The sequence below is a fragment of the Pseudonaja textilis genome, chromosome 4 (assembly GCF_049901715.1).
Source record: "Pseudonaja textilis isolate UNSWEBS1 chromosome 4, rPseTex1.2, whole genome shotgun sequence".
Taxonomy (NCBI): domain Eukaryota; kingdom Metazoa; phylum Chordata; class Lepidosauria; order Squamata; family Elapidae; genus Pseudonaja; species Pseudonaja textilis.
In genome coordinates this window covers 54,215,528-54,236,896 of record NC_141993.1, presented here as the reverse complement: position 1 = coordinate 54,236,896, position 21,369 = coordinate 54,215,528, and the positions used below count along the sequence as shown (strand labels likewise).

The 21,369-nt window shown below is 36.4% G+C and overlaps 1 protein-coding gene across 2 annotated transcripts in view; it reads left to right on the top strand.

The window, feature by feature from the left end:
* The first annotated feature begins 567 nt into the window (after positions 1 to 567).
* The window catches only part of TRPM2 (transient receptor potential cation channel subfamily M member 2), a 45,444-nt gene continuing 24,642 nt past the window's right edge, over positions 568 to 21,369 (top strand). The window contains exons 1-13 of one of the 2 annotated variants that reach the window (XM_026701109.2): positions 568 to 628; positions 4,938 to 5,219; positions 5,614 to 5,699; positions 7,698 to 7,866; positions 9,166 to 9,346; positions 9,688 to 9,851; positions 12,127 to 12,307; positions 13,454 to 13,515; positions 15,121 to 15,321; positions 16,620 to 16,722; positions 18,092 to 18,213; positions 19,312 to 19,656; positions 20,988 to 21,125. In XM_026701109.2, the coding sequence (XP_026556894.2) occupies positions 5,016 to 5,219; positions 5,614 to 5,699; positions 7,698 to 7,866; positions 9,166 to 9,346; positions 9,688 to 9,851; positions 12,127 to 12,307; positions 13,454 to 13,515; positions 15,121 to 15,321; positions 16,620 to 16,722; positions 18,092 to 18,213; positions 19,312 to 19,656; positions 20,988 to 21,125 (1,956 nt within the window). In that variant the 5' untranslated portion in view covers positions 568 to 628; positions 4,938 to 5,015. Of the gene's footprint in view, positions 629 to 4,937; positions 5,220 to 5,613; positions 5,700 to 7,697; positions 7,867 to 9,165; positions 9,347 to 9,687; positions 9,852 to 12,126; positions 12,308 to 13,453; positions 13,516 to 15,120; positions 15,322 to 16,619; positions 16,723 to 18,091; positions 18,214 to 19,311; positions 19,657 to 20,987; positions 21,126 to 21,369 lie in introns of those variants that run through there. The other variant, XM_087933089.1, reaches the window with a different exon arrangement.

Here is a 21,369-nt window from a genome sequence, read left to right as displayed (position 1 = left end):
TCTTAAAGGAGCAATCTGTCTTTCTGCTTTTTATCCTGAGTCATTCCCTGAATATTTTCCAAACTGGTTTGTCCTTTTTATACAGAAGAAGCTAAAAAGTCATCCTATGTACATTATTAGTCTATTTTTGCAATGTATTAAATACCAATGGAATGCAATTTATTAAATACCAATTTAATATTGGTTGAAAAAGGAAAAAACTTTGAGAATGCATTCTAAATATGAGATAAAAATGTTATCCCAGAACATATTATATGCAAATCTTTTCCTGAGCATCTTTTTAAATATTTAAGACATCATCTTATTTTATTCCTTCTGAAAGAAGCTACATTTGAACAACTTAAAGCAATTTGAATTTAGCCACCTTTTTTTGTAATGTTCAGTCAAAGAACAAAAGATAATCTGCTTTCTCTATAAATCAAGGCAAACAAGAGTTATTTGCTATTCAGCCTAGGAAACTCAATTCACTTGACCTATCCATCACAGGCTTCTGTGAATGACTAGGAGCAGCTTCTGCAGTGTGATTTGCTGGCAAAGTGCAGCCCCCTGGATTGCTGCCTCCTCCTCCTCTGAACTGCAGTCCCTTCAGAAAAGCTCCTGTAGACTCCTGGCATTATTCAGCAATAAGGTAATGAGTTTACAGCATGAAACAAAAGTGTGTCCTTCACAGCTGACTGGCAAGGAATATGTGAGTAAAATTGGGATTGGAAGGATGCTGTTGGACAAGTATATACAGCCATCTGGCTTGTTTTCTGTTCCGTATTCTAAGATAGTGCCCTGAAGCATCAAAAGCTGGAAATGTGTGTCTCAGCCAGTCTAGTATAACTCTGACCCATTGCTGATTCGGCAGTGCAAAATTGCTTAGTAAGTGTTCTTTCTATAGTGAGATAATTCTGCATTGCAAGGTCAGAAGAAATCCTTGTCACATTTTAAGCAAAGCTTGCTGAGTACATTGCATATGTAAGTGGATCTATGAGCACATGCATCGAGTTATTGGCCATGGATTTGTATGAAATCAATAGTGCTCTTTATTTTCTCCTTTTAAGTTGTGCATAAATGTGTGGACGTGTTCTGCATTCAGGATAATGTGTTCCTAAATGTGCATGGTTTTGCAGCTTGTGTCTAAGGAGAATTTGCATTGTGATCACAAGGAACTCATTTGTGATGTGTCCAGGATAAAAAAAAGAAATATTCAGATTGGCTTCTGAGACGCTGCTCTAAGTTTTTATGAAGCCATTCTGGAATAATTACAAGATTTTATAATAGGTCTATAACTTGGTACCAGAACATGTTTGTTTGTTTGTTTGTTTGTTTGTTTGTTTGTTTGGGTTGCAGAAGGCCTTATTCCTAGCATCTAAACAAATGAAGGAAATAATCTTGTCTGTAACCTTGGTGAACCATTGTTATCTATGGGCTTTAATAGATTAGTTAGAGAGTCTGATGTACTTTCCTTCATGTATTAACATATTTCAAGCATCCAGTTAATCAGATAACTTTAGGTAATTTCATTTTATGTCATTTTAGCTAATGGTATATCTTAAACTACTTGAGTACACAAAATTGTGTATTTGAAAGGTACAGATTAGTCCCTGGACATTACTTAATGCTGTGTTTTCTTTTTTATATTATAATTTGAATATTTTAAATTATAGCCTGAATGAAACTTAATCTTTAAGGGAATGTTTTGTTGAAGCGAATGATTTAATGATATAGAGAAGAATCACCAAAGCGAATAGCAAAATTTATGATTAAATTAATTACTTAAATATTTTTAAAGAAAGCAAGGCAAACTAACATTTTTTTCTAATTACTGGAACATAGAATGGACAGTGTTCACTTTTTGCTTCGTTGACACACATAACAAAAATGGCACACATAACTTTTTCTGGATTACCGTACAACATAATCCATGTTCAAAGCACAGCAATGCACAAATAGTTAAATATATTATCTTCTACCATTTGGCTTCTTTTGATAATATTGTTCCATGTTATGGCGTCTTAAAAGATGCAGCATAAACAAGGCCAACTCTATGTTCTGAAGTCCAGTTTCATAGCTATTGTTATTATTGCTATAGCAATTGTTTAAGTTATTAATTTAACTAGATATCTAGGGGTGGGATAGAACAGGGTTAACTACCTGGGATTTACAAGCTTCCCTGCACGCTGTGAGCAGAGCGCCTGTAAATCGTCATCAGAATGCTGTGTGCAGAGATGCAGCCTTTGAAACAGCCCTCTTTTCCTACTTTTTTAACTGCATCTGTGCCTCGTTCGGCAGCTGAAGTTGAAAAATCAGGAAATAAAGATCAGGTAAGAGCCCGGGTGGCTGGGGGGTGGGAGGCAAAAACATCAGCAGACATAGAACCGGTTCTATGTCTACTGCTGTTCAGAGCTACCGGTTCTACAGAGGTGGACAGAACTGGTAGAAACCCACCCCTGTAGATATCCCTGGAAAAACTGCAATGTCTCAGCCATGATTGCAGGAATACTTTTTATAAAATACTTGACTACTTGGAATGTATGATTATAAATTAGCATAAATACTGTGAGAGAACCAAATGAAAATAAATCAGTGGACAGTTGGTCATAAACACATAAAAGAACTAAGAAGAAACACGTAGCTACTTTAGAGCAATTTCTTTTATTGTTCTTCACCTACAGACAGAATCTTGCCAGATTAAAGCAACTAATACATAACTACAGATATACTCTGAGAAAAGTAAGCTGTTTTAACCCTCTTTCGGCTGACTGAGTTCCACTACCTCTTCGCCCACTGAAAAGCAGGCCTTCCCACCTGGGAATCCTGACTACTGTACTTTCTAGCACATGGCTAACCTTCATGGTTGACTGTGAGGTTAATGGAGTAAGACTACAAGGATTAAATTGTAAACTGCCTAGAGTCATTGACTGAGATGGGCAGCAGTTTGGAAAGAAGTTAAAATACAGCATAAAACATAGTGCAGCATGAAACAGTACAATGATGGTAACTGGGACTGGAATTTCTTTTGCTAAGTAATGTGGTTGTAAAGTCATTCCCTGTGGTGGAATATATATATTTAAGTGAAATATTATATTTAGTAACTACTTGAAATAGCGTTTTAGCACCAACTGTTAAGTTTTTTTGAAAATTGTACTGAAAGTATTTTTATCTTCTGTGAAATTCATGTCTGTTGAATCCATGATATACAAATGGCTCAAAGGGGGTTAGTTGATCAACGCTGAAGAAAGAGGTATTTACATATGAACTACTTCTGTATTTGAAACAAGCATGGACATCTGCAAAAAGAGGGATGATGTTATCACACAGATACCATGACATCAGTCCTTGCACAAGATTTTTGGAATGTAAATATATCAGGAATAATGGGTTTTATGTAATGACATCACTTATGTGTGCTGTTAGAAGCACCTGCTTTCTTTTGGCCATCATTGTGATTTACTGCACATGTCACTGTAAATAAACTTGTGTTTCTATTTTCTTCATGGGTTACAGTGTATGAATTATTTTTCTAAGTCTATTGCCATTATGCAAACTAGCTTTGGATAGCTACCTGTTTTTTCCATATCAAGGAACTAATGACAGCCCTATCTAATATAAGCTTTAAAAAGAAGCTTTCACAAAGAGGCTAGGCACAATTGGCATATTGCATATGCCAATCATTTAAATATCCAAATGTCAAATCTCCTTCTGATTGTATTGAATGAATTTAAGTAGTGGGAGAACATAATGAAAAAAAATATATAATACTTAATGAAACTTGAAGAGCCTAAAATTATGCTTAGTTTATGCTAATCTATGACTGTAATAAAGATCTGATATGAGGTTTAGTTTTCTGATAAGTGAGGGTGCCAAATACTTTCTGTCCAAAAAAGCGAAATATGTGTTCAATTAACTCTTTTCTTTTATTGTCTTAAGCAGATATTTATTCCTGTAGATCAAAGTGGTTTCCACACATACAGTATTTATGTTCTCTGAATATTGGGAATAACTTTTCAAGTTAACAGGCTTTCCTAATCAGAACATAACAATGACACCCCATGGCATTTTGATGTAATTTGGCAGTTTATTCACAGGTATTAGTCAGCTAAATAAGAAAATTCTGCAGAATAAAATGAGGTCATATAAAATGTACCATCCTTGGGTTGTTTATTAGTGTGCTAATGAATATGTAGCTTCAATTTAACTTGTTTTTTTTCTTTTTCTTCCACAAATTAATGATCTATTTCTAGAACACACATGATGACTTTGAAGCTAGTAATTATTGTACTTTTATGACACTACTATTCTCTCTGGTCTTAGAGTCACTGACTACCCATTCAACCTAAATACAAAAGGTATTAGTGACATATATATGTTGTTATATAGAACTGTCACGATGCAGTGGTTTACAGGCTATTTCTACTGACTGCTGGCTGCCTGCAATTTGGCAGTTTAAATCTCACCAGGCTCAAGGTTGACTCAGCCTTCCATCCTTCCAAGGTTGGTAAAATGAGAACCAGATTGTTGGGGGAAATATGATGACTATATAAAACACTGTGAAGCAGTATATAAGTCTAAGTGCTATTGCTATTGCTATTGTAGTTTCTATAGCAGACTCAGTTTGATCTAATGGTTAAGAATTAGAAACCAGGAGACTGTAAGTGGTAATTCACCTTGGGCAAAGAAGCCACGTATGTGTCCAGTACCAAGAAAGTGCTGACAAACCACTTCCACAAATATTGCTAAGAAAACTGCAGAGATTTATCCATATAATCACTAGGGGTCAAGGTTGACCTGACAGAACATTAAAAAACAATATTCTCTGAACACACAAAAATATGACAAATATATCCCAAATTCTTAAGTTAAAAGATGAGGTCTTTGTGAGAGGCTTCAATTGGGACTTAAAAAGAAAAAAGAAACATATGTCTTTTTGGTGTTTTATGAAATATATGCAGAATACAGCATTTGCAGTCCATGAAGTCTGAGGTGGTAGTTTCAAGAATTTTTCTTCCAAATGTACTTGAACAACTTTGATGATTGATCTAACAAATGTACCCATGGCTGGGCCTGGTCTGCGAATACCAACGGAGCTGAATAAGATCCACCATGATGAAGGCTATCCTCTTGATCCTGAGAGCTACTATGATATCACCATGGTTTCCAACTTCAGAAGAAGCAACAGCCCTTCCAATAGAAGCAGGCGCAGGGCTCACTTCTCTCCCAGCATAAATGAAAAGGCAAGTTCAAGAAAAAGGAAGAGCTAGATGATGGTTTGTTTGGGGGCTGACCTACTATGGGGTGGAAATTACAAATTTAGACCCGAAAAGGATGGGAAAGAAAAAGAAAATAGGAGGGATATTCAAATTCATTGTTGCCACTAGAGTGTAAAATTATATTGTAGTTAGCTATATAAAGTTTATACTTTTGTATGCTTGTTGCTGTCCTTAGATGTGATAATCATTACTCTTTTAAAGAATAATGGACTACATGTAATACTGGAATTGTTTTTGCTCAAAAAGCAGTACAAAAACCCTAGTGTTTTATGCATAGAATATGAATTTGCTCTGGGAAGGAGACGATTTTATGCTTTTTAAGTAAGAACTAATCTTTTGCTCCCTGTTCTCTCCATAGGAAAATCTCCGCTTATGGATCCCTGAAAACATTCAGAAAAAAGAATGTGTTTATTTTATTGAAAGGTCACAGTTGTCAGATTCTGGGTAAGAAAACTACTCTGATTAACTTTATCACTAGGAGAACTTCAAAAGAGGACAACTAGAATTAATCAGGGAGGTTTAGACTCAGTAAAGGCTGGAATGTTAGAACATTTTAGCTTAGAAAAGCTGTGATACTGCAGACAACTCCAATAATATTTCAGCAAGTGGAAAATCACTACAAAACACATAATTGGAGGCAGCTTTTGATATTTCTGATGTTGACAGCAAAGTTTATTGCTTCTTTTTATAAAGGAATTGTGTTAATGAATTTTGTTTCAGAGAGAAACATGATGAAGGATTATGCTAAACTATTTTCAGTCAAATAAAAATGATTAAAAGGCTAAGGAACACTGGAATATTTTAGAAAAATCATCTGGCATTATTTTTAAAAGTGAGAAAGGAAGCTCTAATGCAGGGGTTCCCAAACTTGGCAACTTTAAGGCTTGTGGACTTCAACTCCCAGAATTCCTCAGCCAGCATTGTAATATGTCTTAAAGTTGCCAAGTTTGTGGAATCTATAGCAAATTACATGGAATCTATAGCAAATTACAACTCTTAGATAAAATCTTATTAGGATCAAATAAAAAGAATATCTCTAAATTTTATAAATATTTATTGGAGGTAGAATTAGAGCAAGAGATAGTGAAAGGGAACATGATAATGTGGAGTAGGAATATTGGAAGAAGCATTACATTAACAGAATGGGAAAAGATCTGGAATAGAATCATTAAGATTACAAAATCTGCGGCGTACAAAGAAAATATGTATAAAATGTTATATAGATGGCACTTACCCCCTTCGAGGTTAGCGAAAATGAACCCAAACTCTAGTCCAAAATGTTGGAAATGTAAAAACATAGAGGGAACCTACTTTCATATGTGGTGGACCTGTAAAGAAGCCCAGAAATACTGGCAAAAAATTAGAAAATGGCTGGAGGAGATAAACCAAAGAACAAATTGAATACAAACCAGAGTTCTTCCTACTAGGGATCTCTGATAAACATTTTCCTAAAAAGACGAAATATATAATAATTCATATTCTAACTGCAGCCAGATTAGCATTTGCCCAGTGCTGGAAATCATCCCGTTTACCTACAGATCAATTGGTCATTCAGAAAATATGTGACTGCGCAGAAATGGACAATTTAACCATAGCTCTTAAAAATAAAGAGTCTTCAGCATTTGATAATAATTGGAATGCGTGGTATAATTGGTTATATCAGAGATAAACTGTTCAATGAGCATAAATAAGCATAAATAACCATAAATAGTGATAAGATGTGTATATTTAAAGTAAGGTAGGAGAATTGGATCTTGTAGACTGTCAAAAAGAATATCTGTCTGGTTTTAACGTATTTTCTTTTTTCTTCCGTCTCTTTGTTTTTTTTCTCTCTTTTATACTTCTTTTCTCCTTTTTCGGTCGCAAGACCGAGCGTTTTTTTTTGTTTTTTTTTCCTCTCTCTTTCTCTTCTTTCTTTCTTCTTTTTCTCTCTCTGTTTCTTATGTAATGTTGTTATGTTATTTTTTTAATTGTTAATTCAATAAAATTTATATATACACATAAAGTTGCCAAGTTTGGAGACCTCTGCTCTAATGTGTATAAATAAATAAAACTGATATGCCCAAAATATTCAAATAACACTTGAAATGCAAGTAAATAAACCTAGCATAGGCATATTGAGTAGTACTGATGTTTACTTTTGTAATGACTGGGAATTTAGAGAACTCCAGTAGTTAATCTTCCATCATCTGATGCATTGAATTGCATTTTGCAGAATTCCCAATCGGCTTGCCACTTGCTATCTTTATTCTTGCTAATTAAAATTGTTATAAGCACATTGGACATTTCAAAATAATTGTTCATATCCAATTTGAACAATCTATTTTGTGCTGATTGTGCTTGCAAATATTGCAGCTCTCTGCACACTCGAAAATTTTATGTGGTTTATGTCACTACAGCATTTTCAATATTTAATTTTAAGTTACTTGTGCTTTTGTTCAGGAAAGTGGCATGTGAATGTGGCTATCTCAGGGAAGAGCACTTAGAGGAAGCCATAAAACCTGTCATGTTCCAAGGGAAGGAATGGGACCCCAGAAGACACGTCCAGGAAATGCCAACAGATGCCTTTGGGGACATTAGTTTTACAGGCTTGGGGCAAAAGGTTGGGAAGGTGAGTTAACTTGGGATTGAAAGTGTACCCTCAAGGAAGATATACAGGTACTCCTTGGCCAAAGACCACAATTGAGGCCAACATTTCTGTTGCTAAGTGAGACATTTGTTAAGTGAGTTTTGCCCCATTTTATGACCTTTCCTGCACAGTTGTTAAGTGACTCACTGCAATAACAGGGTTGTTAAGTGAATCTGGCTTCCCAATTGACTTTGCTTGTCAAAAGGTCTCAAAAGGTGATCACATGACCCCTGGGACCCCTGCAATCTTCATGAATATGACTCAGTTGCTAAGCGTCTGAATTTTGATCATGTGACCATGGGGATATTGCAATGGTTGTTAGTGTGAAAAACAGTCACTTTTTTCAGTGCTGTTGTAGCTTTGAATGGTCACTAAAAGAACGGTTGTAAGTCGAAGACTACTTGTAGTGGGTTTTCTGAAATTTTATATACTACTGAATTTTATGTACTTATAACCTTTTCTGAAGTGATAAGGCCCAACCACAGATATCTTGTATCATTTCTGGATTTATTACCTAGAACTTATGGCTATGTATGTAGTGCTTCAGATTCATAGTATTCACATAATACCTCTTGGCAATACCTTAAAGCAGACACATTTTGTTCCAAACTCATGCAGTTGCAGTGCAATCTTAGGAAAGGATGCTTTTGTTTTAAAGCAAGGGTGTCCAACCTTGGCAACTTTAAGAGCTATAGACTTCAACTCCCAGAATTCCCCAGCCAGCCATGCTTATGCTGGCTGGAGAATTCTGAATTGAAGTCCACAAGTCATAAAGTTGCCAAGGTTGGACACCCTGTTAGAGTTACTAAAACATATTATGTCCACACCAATGCTTGTTCCAATTCACTGTTTTCCCTTAAATCTACAATAAAGCACTGCATATCCCAACTAGAATCTCCTTGATTGTATCTTTAAATAGCATGTTCTATAAACTCTCTGTCACCCTATTAGACTGAAATTTCTTATCCTCATTTAGACATGCTCAGAGAAATGGGAAAGTAGGAAGTAAAGAGTTGCCTCTGATGAGAAGACCTGGCAAGCATAGAATAGATTTCTCTAGAAAGTTTTCAGAAGATTCCCTCTATTGTTTCCTATTGCATCACTATTACTTATACACTATATTTTGGAATATTGCATTGATTCACAAGACTCAAGTCACTTTGAATAAAAAAAATCCCACATAGCTCAGCTTGGGTCTTAGATGGTTCTGGGCATGATTGTGTAGTGATTACTATGTGGAATGATCATATATTCCTGCTATGTTTGATTTCTGTTTTGTAGTATGTGCGAGTCTCTTCCAGCACTTCTCCAAAAACACTTTACCAGTTGATTACACAGTACTGGGGGCTTGATATACCCAACCTCTTAATATCAGTGACAGGAGGAGCTAAAAATTTCAGTATGAAGATGAGACTGAAGAATATATTCCGTCAGGGGCTTGCCAAAGTGGTAGAAACAGCAGGTAAAGCAATCACTGACCAAAACTAATAGGGTATGTTGAAGTTTTATTTCTTTATCTAAACTATTTTAGCTTTCAGCCCAGATGGGGTCCCAAAACAATCTACCATAATTAAAAGCACACAAAATTCAATAATTAATTAAAGTGCAAATTGTGAGTTAAGTCTAGAGTTTTTTTAAAAAAATACACAGAAGAAGGTAAAAAATTGCTGACCTATCCTAAAACAACTTAGGCACATATTCTGCTTAAAAAATAAATAAAATATTTCTTCATGGCCCAGAGGGAAAAAAGTAGAGAAATAAAGCAACTTGTCTATTTTTACATTTAAGATCTTTGTTCTACAGGTGCCTGGATCATCACAGGTGGTTCTCACACTGGTGTGATGAAGCATGTAGGGGAAGCACTACAGGATTTTATTATGAGCAGTACCTACAAAGGCGATATTGTTGCTATTGGCATTGCATCTTGGGGGACAGTACACAACCGTAACAGTCTCATCTGCCGCACGGTGAGCCAAAAGGATTTTCAGACCATGCTATTAGAAGAAATGTATTCATAGTACAACTCTATATGGATTTAGTTTGGGAAAAAAAGATGTGGGAAGTAGATTGAGATGAGATAGAATGAATTCAGTATAGCAAAAATCAGCATCTCTTATACAACTTTGTACTTCTCTATACTATTAAGGATGTGAAGCAAGACAATGGTGGGATGAAAACAATGCTAGGCTCTGGGTTTCTACATCTTTGATACCCATGAATAACATTATCTACCTGGATGTAGCTCAGTTAGCACAGTAATAGTCTACTCACTGTGTCCTATCACATGTAGGAACAGAACCTCATAGAGCTGGATGGCATTTTTATTCTTAGTCTTGATAAAATGCATCCTATTCCAGTAAGCAAAAAGAAAGAGTATGAAACAAACTGGAAAAAATACCAGTGTGATTCTTAGCATTTCATTTATTATGAATTTGACAATCTGAAGGCTGGATCTATGTATCACCTAATTTCTTCATATGGCTAGAGATGACATGAACTTTTATGGAAGGAATTATATTCACTTTTAATGGAGGTGATGTTCCCTTGCAGTATTAGACAATTTCCGTATGTTGTAGAAGGTGGTTGGACAAGAGACACAAAGGATCTGTAAGGCATGAAGGACCATAAAGGTTCAATTAAGTTGATTTATTGCTAAAAGCCTATGTACAAGAATCCTCTCAACTAACAGTCAGCATTTGCTCGGAGTTACATTAGGGTCAGTGGCACTCAAGGGGAGTTGAACTTAGTTCTCTTATGGCTACATAGGGATTCTAGTCTGATTCCCCCTTTTCACTATGCCCCAGCTTCTGTTATCCCCTACAGGATCCTAGATAAAGATGATTGGATTGATTTCCTTCAGTCAAGGTTCAGCCCAGTCACCAAAAAATGGAAACTGCTTTGGTTAGTCTTGTGGATGACTTCAAATAAGGATATAAAAATCAGAAATTGCCCTTCTGGTCTTACTTTATCTCTCAATTCTATTTGATAACCTTTTACCATGGTCTCCTTCTGGGATCATCTGCAATGTGTGGGACACTATGGTTTCATTCCACCCTGAGTTAGATCCTATTAGTAATGGTAAGGAAAAAGTGTTTGAGTTTTTGCTTGCTCCAATGGAGTTGCTATTCATGCAATACTATCACTCAGGTGGTATTACATTTCCCTTGAGGGAGCAGGTAAACAACTTCTGGGTTCTCCTGAACTCTCATCTCCTTCCATAGCAATTGTTATCCAGGGGTACCTTTACTGATATGTCAGTTTGGGACCTTTTGAGGTAAGAAAGTTTGGTGGCAGTAACTCTTGATAATCAGGACTGGATTACTGCAAGTTGTGTACTTAGGGCTGCTTTTGATGTTTTCTTGGAATTTGCGATAGGTGCAAAGTGTACCAGCCAACATGCTAGTAGGTATGAGCCACCTCAACTGTATGACACCAATGCTGCAAGTGTTATATTGTTTACCAGTACATTTCTAATATAATTTAAATAGCTGGTGATCATCTATAAAATCTATAAGGAGTTATCTAGGAACTGTCTCTTCCAAATGGAATCACTCTTCTGTTTTTTCATCCCAAGAAGCAATGCTATAGATCCCTTTTTCAGGAGATGACAGGAACAAGAGCCCAGAAGTAGGTCTTCTCAGTATTGATCTTCTCCTTTTGAAACATTCAGCCTCCAGAAATTTAAATATTCCCTTCAATACTATCATTTCAACAAATCTTTGGAGATTAAATAATTACAGTTTCAAATCAACTTTTAATACCCTTGCATTCATTAAATTTTAAATATTTGATTATATTTATGATTTTGAGTTAGAGTTATACTTTAAAAATATACTATCTCAAATTTTATTCTATACGAGCTGCACAGAGTTTGTGTAATGAGCTTATATAAATAAATAAGGAACGGGCTTTTGCTTTTCAGAATTATTTGAATGAAAATTTGTGTATGGAAATTCTAACTCAAGCAAATATAGAGCCCCAGATAAGAGAAACAGTTGGTGTAGCAAGTGAAGTGTTAGGCTGGCATCAGGAAAACCTAGATGCCACATAAGTTATTGATATTTTCTGGCTAACTTTAGATTAGCCACTCATTCTCAGTAAAGAAAAACAGGGTAGTTGTGGGGAAAAGTAAGTATGGGGAACGGTATATACTCCACTTTTAACTGCTGGATGATGGGATAATAAATCTGATCAATAAATATATAATTTTGTGTGGTTTTTTTTCAACCTGTTTATTTTTAGGGTAGCTTCCCTGCAGAATATATTTTAGATGAGGAAACTCAAGGAAGTCTTTCTTGCCTGGATAGCAATCATTCACACTTCATTCTGGTGGATGATGGAACACACGGGAAATATGGGGTGGAGATTCCTTTGAGGAGCAAACTTGAGAAATACATTTCAGAGCAAACTAAGGTGAAAGGAGGTAATGGCAGTTTGTTGCTGATAAAAATGTTATACGCCAAGAACACTAAACTATTTTTTGCATTTGTATTGCTTATCATGGCATCTGGATCAGCTCCTATTGATGAATTCTCCACTTAAACCTTGCTGATTTCAAATGAGAAATTTAGATATTCAAAAAAGCTGGAATTCTAGGATTAATAAGTAATTACTTAAATTAATAGATACATCTGGAGGATATCAAGTTGGGAATGTTGTAAGAGGGTATAATTAGGACAGTACAGACAGTCCTTGACTTGTGACCACAATTGAGACCAGAATTTTCATTGCTAAGCAAGGTGGTTGTTAGAACTTCTTTTGACATGGTTGTTAAGAGAACCATTGCCATTGTTAAGTGAATCACATGGTCGTTAAGTGAATCTGGCTTCTCCTATCTGGCTTCCCCACTTTGCTTGTTGAAAGCTGGTTGGGCTGGTTGCAAATGGCTATCACATGACCCCAGGATGCTGCAACTATTGTAAATATAGACTGGTTGCCAACCATCCAAATTTTGTTGATGTGATTGTATGGATGCTATTACAATCATAAGTGCAAAGACTGATTGTAAGTCACATTTTTCTCTGCTGCTTTTACTGGTCACTAAATGAATGGTTGCAAGTCAAGAACTACCTGTACTGCTATTGGAGATGTAGATTACGGTATGTTCATACTGTGTCTCTTTTTCATATGTAATTTCTTCCATTCAGTTTCACAATCTGGAGAAGACTCACTAATTCTGATGCCAAATTATTAGGAAGTTTGTAGCTATGGAAACTTAAATGATAAGGGTCAATAATAATAGATAATTTGTCAATTTTATAAAATAAGTTGTGTTTCTGTTTTTATTGTTCATCAACTTAATGTTTATGCTATCTTTTTCTAAAAAAGGGGGGACTGACTATTAGAAACAGACTAAAGACCTACAACTCTGAGACTGGGTTTATTTTTATTCTATTGCTATAAGTAACTAATATGTTATTGTTTTTTAATCTATTTTTTTAGAATCTTAACACTAATTAGTTTTATAACTACCAATCTGGATCAATATCTATGTGCATCACAATATCCAGTTGAAACGAATACCAGGAAAGGAGGACCCCTAAATACATGAACCTTTTTTTCCCCACAGGAGTTGCCATTAAAATACCTATTGTCTGTGTAGTGCTGGAGGGTGGCCCTGGGACTCTTGATGTAAGTACTCTGTAGGCTGTCAGGGTAACTGGGTGGTTATGAAGGCAATATGGCTGTATGGAGTTCTTGCTAATTCCTAAGAAAGTATAACACAGAGAGGAGATTCTAAGAGAAGGATAGTTAGGAGTTTGTTGTTGTATAAGGTTTTAAACAGTGGTAGTTGCTCAAGAGAAATGAAAGCAAGTTAAGATCCTGTTGAGCTCTCAATGAGCTAAAAGGACAAGAGGAACCATTGTAGACAAGGGACAGTGACAAGCCAGTCATGCTGATATTGATGATGATAGAATCATAGATCAGGAAGAGGGGCATTTAGACACTGAACCCCATGACTCCAAACTCAATATAAATCCAAATTAAAATATTTCAGGCAGTTGTCTCTGCCTTGCCTCCATATAAATATATCCAACAAAGAGAGCCCACTATTTCTTTTTAATATTAGTTCCATTTTGTTAGAGGAAAAAATCTTAACATTACATTACATTAAAATGTGCTTTCCTATAATTTAATGTCTTTTGTGTAATATTCTTTAATGGATTCGAAGAGTATGGTTTCAACTCTATCTTCTCTTCAAAGCTAAACATGCCCCATTTCTTCAGTCTCTCCTCATAGGAATTACTTGTTAGCTTTCTGATCATTCTCATTGCCCTTTCTTATTCCAATTCCTTAGAATTATGACTCACAGTTGGTGCCCAGGTAGATACAGAACTAGAGATGGGATCTAACCAACTACTAGGTTAGGGAATAAAGTAGCACTATTATTTCCTGTAATTTGAAAACTGTATGTTGGCTGAAGTAGTTTAAAGTTGAGTTTGCCCACACTATTGCCAGATCTCTTTCACAAGTGTTATTATCTATACATATATTTGTGCATTTGATTTTTTTGATTAGTTAGTAGAAAAACTTTGCACTTGTTTTGTTAAATTTTATCCTGCTATTTTCAGCCCATTGCTGAATTACAGTCAAGACAATCATTTCGAACATTATTTGTTTTCTAGGTGTTCTACCCAATTTGACTCATCTGCAAATCTTTATCCAAATAATTAAAAATGTTCAAGAATAGCTTATAATGCTTATAATGCATCACCTCCTTCCAGTTAGATGAGAAACCATTAACTAATTAATTATAATTCTTAAAATAAGTGTTTTGACCCAGTTACTGAACATACAGTAGCTACATCATTATAATGCCTTCTAGTCCACATTGAACTAACTTGCTATTAATTATAACATAGAGTATTTTGCCCAATATTTTGCTAAAATTGATAAATATTACCAAGCATTCCATAATTGATGCTTAACTGTAGTCAAAATGTTACCCAAACAAAACGATTAATTAATTTAACCTTGAAAATTTATCCCTGATAAATCCAGAGTGTGCGTGCTTGCTGGTCGCTGCAGCTTTATAAAGATATTTTTACCTTCCACTGAAATCTACGTAGGTTGGGAGAAATTTCTTTGTTATCAATTCAAATTGCAGATGATGAAAACAGCAAAAACTGTAGGTTATCCAGAGGCTATATGACATTGGTATTGTCACTTAATTCATTGGCCCTATGAAATTACATGACCTCAAATGCTGACTTATTCCAATTATTTTGTCTGTAGACAATTTATAATGCAATCAATAATGGCACGCCATGTGTGATTGTGGAAGGCTCTGGTCGAATAGCCGATGTCATTGCTCAAGTGTCTAATCTTCCCAGCCACAAAATAAACATTTGCCTAATTCAGAAAAAAATGAGTATATTTTTCAAGGACAGCTATGAATTGTTCACAGAGAACAAGATCGTGGAATGGACTAAAAAGGTAAGTTTGACCATTATTCAAATTTTGTTGATATTGTACCATAGGTTGTGAACTACTTGTTGACATTTGCATGATATACAGTATATAAATTGGGAATATATAGTTCACATCACAGGTGGTATTTAGCAGGTTCTGATCAGTTCTGGAGAACCGGTAGCGGAAATTTTGAGTAGTTCGGAGAACCGGCAAATACCACCCCTGACTGGAGATTTTACAGTATCCTTCCCCTGCCATGCCCGCCAAGCCAGGCCCACAGAACCGGTAGTAAAAAAAATTGAATCCCACCACTGGTTCATATCCCACTTTATGGACCCTTTCAAGATGGCTGTTACCTTTCTATAATTCCTAAGGGAAACCTTACTGTATTAGAAGCCTGTACTTGATCAGATGTAAAATAGCACTGATCCTAGTGGGTGTATTTTGTAAAAGAGCCCTTTCGGGTGGTGGAAGTAATGTGGAAGTAGGATAGAAGAAAGCAGGAATTGAACCTGCATTGATGTAGGTCTTAGATAAGAGTAGCCTGTTGTACCAGTAGGATAGAAGAAAGCAGGAATTGAACCTGCATTGACGTAGGTCTTAGATAAGAGTAGCCTGTTATACCAGTGCAGCCTGTTGTATTAGGAGAAAGAAAGATGGAAAAGTGAGTGTTGGAAAAAGGAAGAGAGTGAAAAGAGAGAGTAAATGGATAGTTCTCTCCCCTTCTGAGTTAGTGTCTGCTTTGCTTCAACCTCTTCCATTGTTTCCAGACAGAGCAGACTTCAGCAATTACTCCTGCAGGAATATGCGCTTCCCTTCATTGGAGACAGAAGCCAGATCTGTGGTCTGATTCAAATATCTTGAGTTGGCACAGCTCAAGTTGGCAGCAAATGTCTTCAGTTGGCACTGAATAGATAAATGTAACCAGCATGGCATATTGACCATAAATTCAGCTTGTCAGGCTCTTACCTCCTCTACACACTTATTGCTAGCTTTAGATAACTGGTCCTCTGCCAGCCTTGTATGCTCAAGATACACTGGCCTCCTATAAAGAGCAGTTGTGACTTTTGTCACTTTTATGTATATGAAGTGTTTCAATACTTGAAAGAACAATGTATGAAAATATTCATATATCCTCAGTCCGAAGGGGCTGTATTTTTCATTATGTGTTAGGAAAAACAGAGAATCAGTTTCAGGGTTTAAAAAGAAAAACAAGAGTGATTGAGAGTATAAAAGTGAAAAAGTTGAAAATTAATTCTTACATTAAATAAAATTGTGAAAGATCAGTTCATTAGAATTGTATATTATCTTTTTCTTTTCAGATCCAAGATATTGTACGAAACAAGCAGCTCCTGACCATCTTCAGGGAAGGCAAGGATGGACAGCAAGATATTGATGTGGCCATTTTGCAAGCAATGCTCAAAGGTGAGAACAGCAATTACTAAAATAGGATATATAACCTGGGCTCATTTTGAACAGAGAGTTGGACTTTATGGCCTAAATACTCCTTTTCAATTTTATGAAAGCAGGACAAAATAGAACATTATAGCTATTTATTTATTTTTGTGTGAGTGGCCCAAAATCATGCCTATTACAAATAAGCAGTGGTAAAACTGTTGCCCAATATCACACTCGGATGGTGACATTGCAACCAGTGGGTGAATGAAACCTAGAAAACTAAAAGATGATTTAGCAGAAATGCTTAAAAGCTTTATTTGTTTCATCGATTATTAATTGTAATTGGCAGTCTGGGATTCTCCAAATATGTTGTTTGGACTATTATCTGGGAACTTAATTATTAGAACATGCCAGGTTGCCTAACCCTAATCATTATTCTCATTGGTAATAGAGATTTTATTAGCAACTTTTTCAGAACAAAATAGTGAAATCCTTATTTATTTGATTGTGCAAAATGTATGATTAAAAATATATTAGCATGAACACATGCTTTATAAATAGCAGCATTAGATAAACATTTATGGTAGAAAATCTTTTAAACTTTTGGAAAGCAGTATTAGGTACTGTACATATGAAATAAATTCCCAGAACCATTTCCTGGAGGAGAATCCTGATCCTGGAGCACATCTGCATTGCAAGACAAATATTTCTATTTTCCTAAAGTTTCCTGTTGGATTCTGGAATTATGTAAATAGAAGTGATGGAATGTAGTCTGCATTCCAAGGAGTGAGGGGGTGCATTCGAGAGGAGCAAGAGAGAACTCAGCTCAGATAGTTTGTGTAAGAGAAACAAGTAAAGTTAGCTCCTCCCTAAAAGTTCCCAGAACATATGCTTTGCATCAGGAGTGTCAAACTTGATTTCATTGAGGGCTGCATCAGGATTATGTTTGACCTTGAGGGGCCAGGGTGGGCATGGGCAGCTTGACGTCACTTGTGTCAGGGGCACCTGTGGTGGCCTGAGCACTCTGCTGGAGCTCCGTTTTCAGCCTCCTGCAACCCTCTGCCAACGAAAACGGAGCTCGGGAGGATTGTGTGCAGCCCTCCTGAGCTCTGTTTTCACAGGCAAAGGCACTGTGGACCAGTCTTTTGCTGTTTCCAGGGCAGCTCCGTGGGCCAGATCTAAGCACCCCAGGGGCCAGATGTGGCCCCCCAGGCCTTGAGTTTAATGCCCCTGCTTTACATGGATTACTTTGGTAAGTATATGACTATAGGAGTGGAACAAAAAAAATCTCCTTGGAAGAATCAAAACATGGCTTGGTTTTTGGAGCCTGGCAATAAGCCAGTAAATAACACTGTGCTGCAGCCCAAAACTTTTCTTGATTTTTCTTCTGTTGTAGCCTCCCGGTGCCATGATCACTTTGGCCATGAAAACTGGGATTACCAGCTGAAGCTTGCAGTGGCATGGAACAGAGTGGATATTGCCAGGAGTGAGATTTTCACCGAAGATCATGAATGGAAGGTGGGGAGACATCAGATGACATGCTGATAGTGAGCATGTCCTCTGTTACCTGTGTAATTACAAGATGAGATTAGAGGACCAAGCTTGGTTTGACAGCAAGCTTGTCAGTTGAGACCTTCCTTGCACTGCAATCACTCTGTGTATCTTTGCCTCTCAGAACACGATCTGCATTATATCGTCCTGATGGCCAAATATATATATAATACTAAGTTATAATTTGTTTGGTGAGAGGGGAATCCATTGCAAGAAGGAAGGCTAGTTTGAAATTATGGCTTGCTTCTGTCAATGAATTCTGATTTATAATATCATGGTTTGTTAATCTATCTGAACCCACAATTCTGGTTTATTCTTTTTTTCCTCTCTTCTAGATTTTTTCAGGATGAAACAAACCAGAAATTGAGATAGCAACCTAAAGTCAGTTGGCTTGTTGGCAAGACTGATTACGATTTTTTAAACAAGCTACAGGAAAATCAGCCTTAGTTTAGCATCATACATACAGATACAATTCCCTTATATCACCAATTTACCAAGTTATTCGCTGAACATTTATTTTCCAGTCTTAGTACTAACATAATCAGCAATTGCATCCTATTTCAAGAAATAACTACTAATTATAGACAATTATACAGTGTATAAATATTGCACAGTTAGTGTAATATTTATACACTGTATAATTGTCTATAATTAGTAGTTATTTCTTGGAATAGGACGCAGTTCCTGATGCTATAGACATTGTCCTTAGATGTTGTCCTGTCCTTTATGTTTGTACATCAAACAAAAGACTTTTAAGAGAGTATTTTTGCTGTACACCTTGGATATGAATGCATGTTGACGAAAAGTAAATGTGGGCTAAATGGTAATGAGAATACCTGGATATTGGGTAGCCAATTCCTTCCTCTTATCTTTTTTTCTTTTTGCTTTCTCTGCTGCAGGGAATGCAGTATCTTGCCATTATCAGAGGCTGACCTGACTCATGCATGCATCCTCCTTACCTTTGCACTTCTATTTTTATTCCTTTCCCTTTTCTCCCTATCATGGGGAGAACAATTTTATTTGTGTTGATATTGTCTCATTCTGGTTGTTTTCCTGGCTTAACAGCCTTTTGATCTACATCCAATGATGGCAGCTGCCCTCATAGCAAACAAACCAGAGTTTGTGAAGCTGTTTTTGGAGCAAGGCATACAGTTGAAGGAATTTGTTACATGGGATACTTTACTCTATCTCTATGAAAACATGGCACCCTCCAGTGTCTTCCATGGGAAGCTGCAGAAAGTGTTGCTGGAAGAGAAGGAGCGTGCTGCCATCTCCAAAATGCCAAGGATCCAGCTGCATCATGTATCCCAGGTGCTGAGAGAACTGCTGGGAGATTTCACACAACATCTGTATCCAAAGCTGAAGAACACTGAGAAACATCATCTCCCTATTCCTGTGCCCCAGAACAAGGTACTGTGCATTTTAATGCTAGCAATTCCTTAAACCATCCACAACTTTTGGATTTCAATACAGAACTGTAGAGCAGTTTGTTCTTCTATCACCCTGCTTCCATTTTCTTAATATATTTTATTGAAAGTTTTATAAAGAACATAAAAACTAACACAAACCAATGGAAAATGAAAGAAGCAAAGGAAAGAAAGACAGAATAAACAATGCAGAAATAGTCAGCAAAAAGAAATAGAAAAACAGTATAAAAATAATGGGAATTCCCTAAGCAAAAGTGAGGTTTGTCTGTATTTCTACTAAATTACCACAGAATGGGAACACGTGAGAGAGAAAATGAAAAAGTGAAGGAAAGGGGAATGGAATTGAGTAGTCTAACTGCTGGAGTGTTCTGCAATACTTGCTATATTCATTTGGCCTATCTAGGTTTCATTTGCTATATTTACTTCCGTTCTCTGTAGTGTATCCCATCTACTCCCCGATTTATTCCAAGACTGAAAGCATAAAAGGTCTTGCGCTAAAATCCCTTTATTACAACTTTTGGTCTCTGCAAAACATCCTTGGAAGCCTTAGGTCTAGTGAGGAATAGATTTACATTTTTTGTTTCATTTTGTAGCACAAGGCAAATAGTGGTATTTTTTTAAAATGTGAGATCAGTTTGAGGACTATTTTTGGAGACAAATAATTTATTTCTCTTTCTGCTGAGAAATATCTGATGGAAGAAAGATACAAACATGGACACTAACTTTTCCCTAATAGGTTGTTTGGGATATCATGGTTATTCTCAGAGGCGGTATTCAGCAGGTTCTGACCAGTTCTGGAGAACCAGTAGCGGAAATTTGGAGTTGTTATGAGAACCAGCAAATACTGGCCTCTGACTGGAGATTTTACAGTATCCTTTCCCTGCCACACCCATCAAGCCATGCCCACAGAACCGGTAGTAAAAAAAATTGAATCCCACCACTGGTTATTCTGTTATGGAAATTCAAATCCAACAGATTTGGAAGATAACCGAAAGGGCAGTGGAATATCATAGTGTGAAATAGTGTGATTAGGGAATATTAGAGTATAGTTAATGGTTTTTTGCAAGAGTGGACAGAGCAAAAAGATTTATGAGGACATTCCTATTGTGCTAAGTCAGCCATGCTGTTTTGGAACTCATTTCTTTTTTCCTAGGCTGCTGCCTCAGTCCTGTCCTTTTCTTATTAGGGGTGCTTTTTTCATGTAGGCCTTTTACTCCGTTCCCTGACATTGATTGTCTTTCTGAGGATGCTATTTTCTTCCCGTAAGTACAAGGAAGTGCTATTTTCTTAAAGATGATATTTCATTTCCCATAGGTGCAAGGAGTACATGTTCAAGCATTCTATAAGCGTTCCGCTGCTCAGGCACCATTCAGCATGGATCCTGTGCGGGATTTACTTATATGGGCAATTGTTCAAAACCGCAAGGAGTTGGCTGATATAATTTGGACTCAGGTAAATTTTTATACTTTCAAACCATCTCTACACAGGGCTGAATCCAAGCCCTTTGCTTTTGTGATAAAGTTGAAAATGCAGATTAGATCTGGTAAATGTAGCTTTGTAAATGTTTCCATTGAAAGTTCTTTTTCCATATCTGTGATTAACAGAGATTCATTAGTACATAAATGTAACTTGCAATTGGAAAAGGTATAGTTCAGTCACAGAATTATCATTTCAGGGGAAACGGCCCATAGCCAGG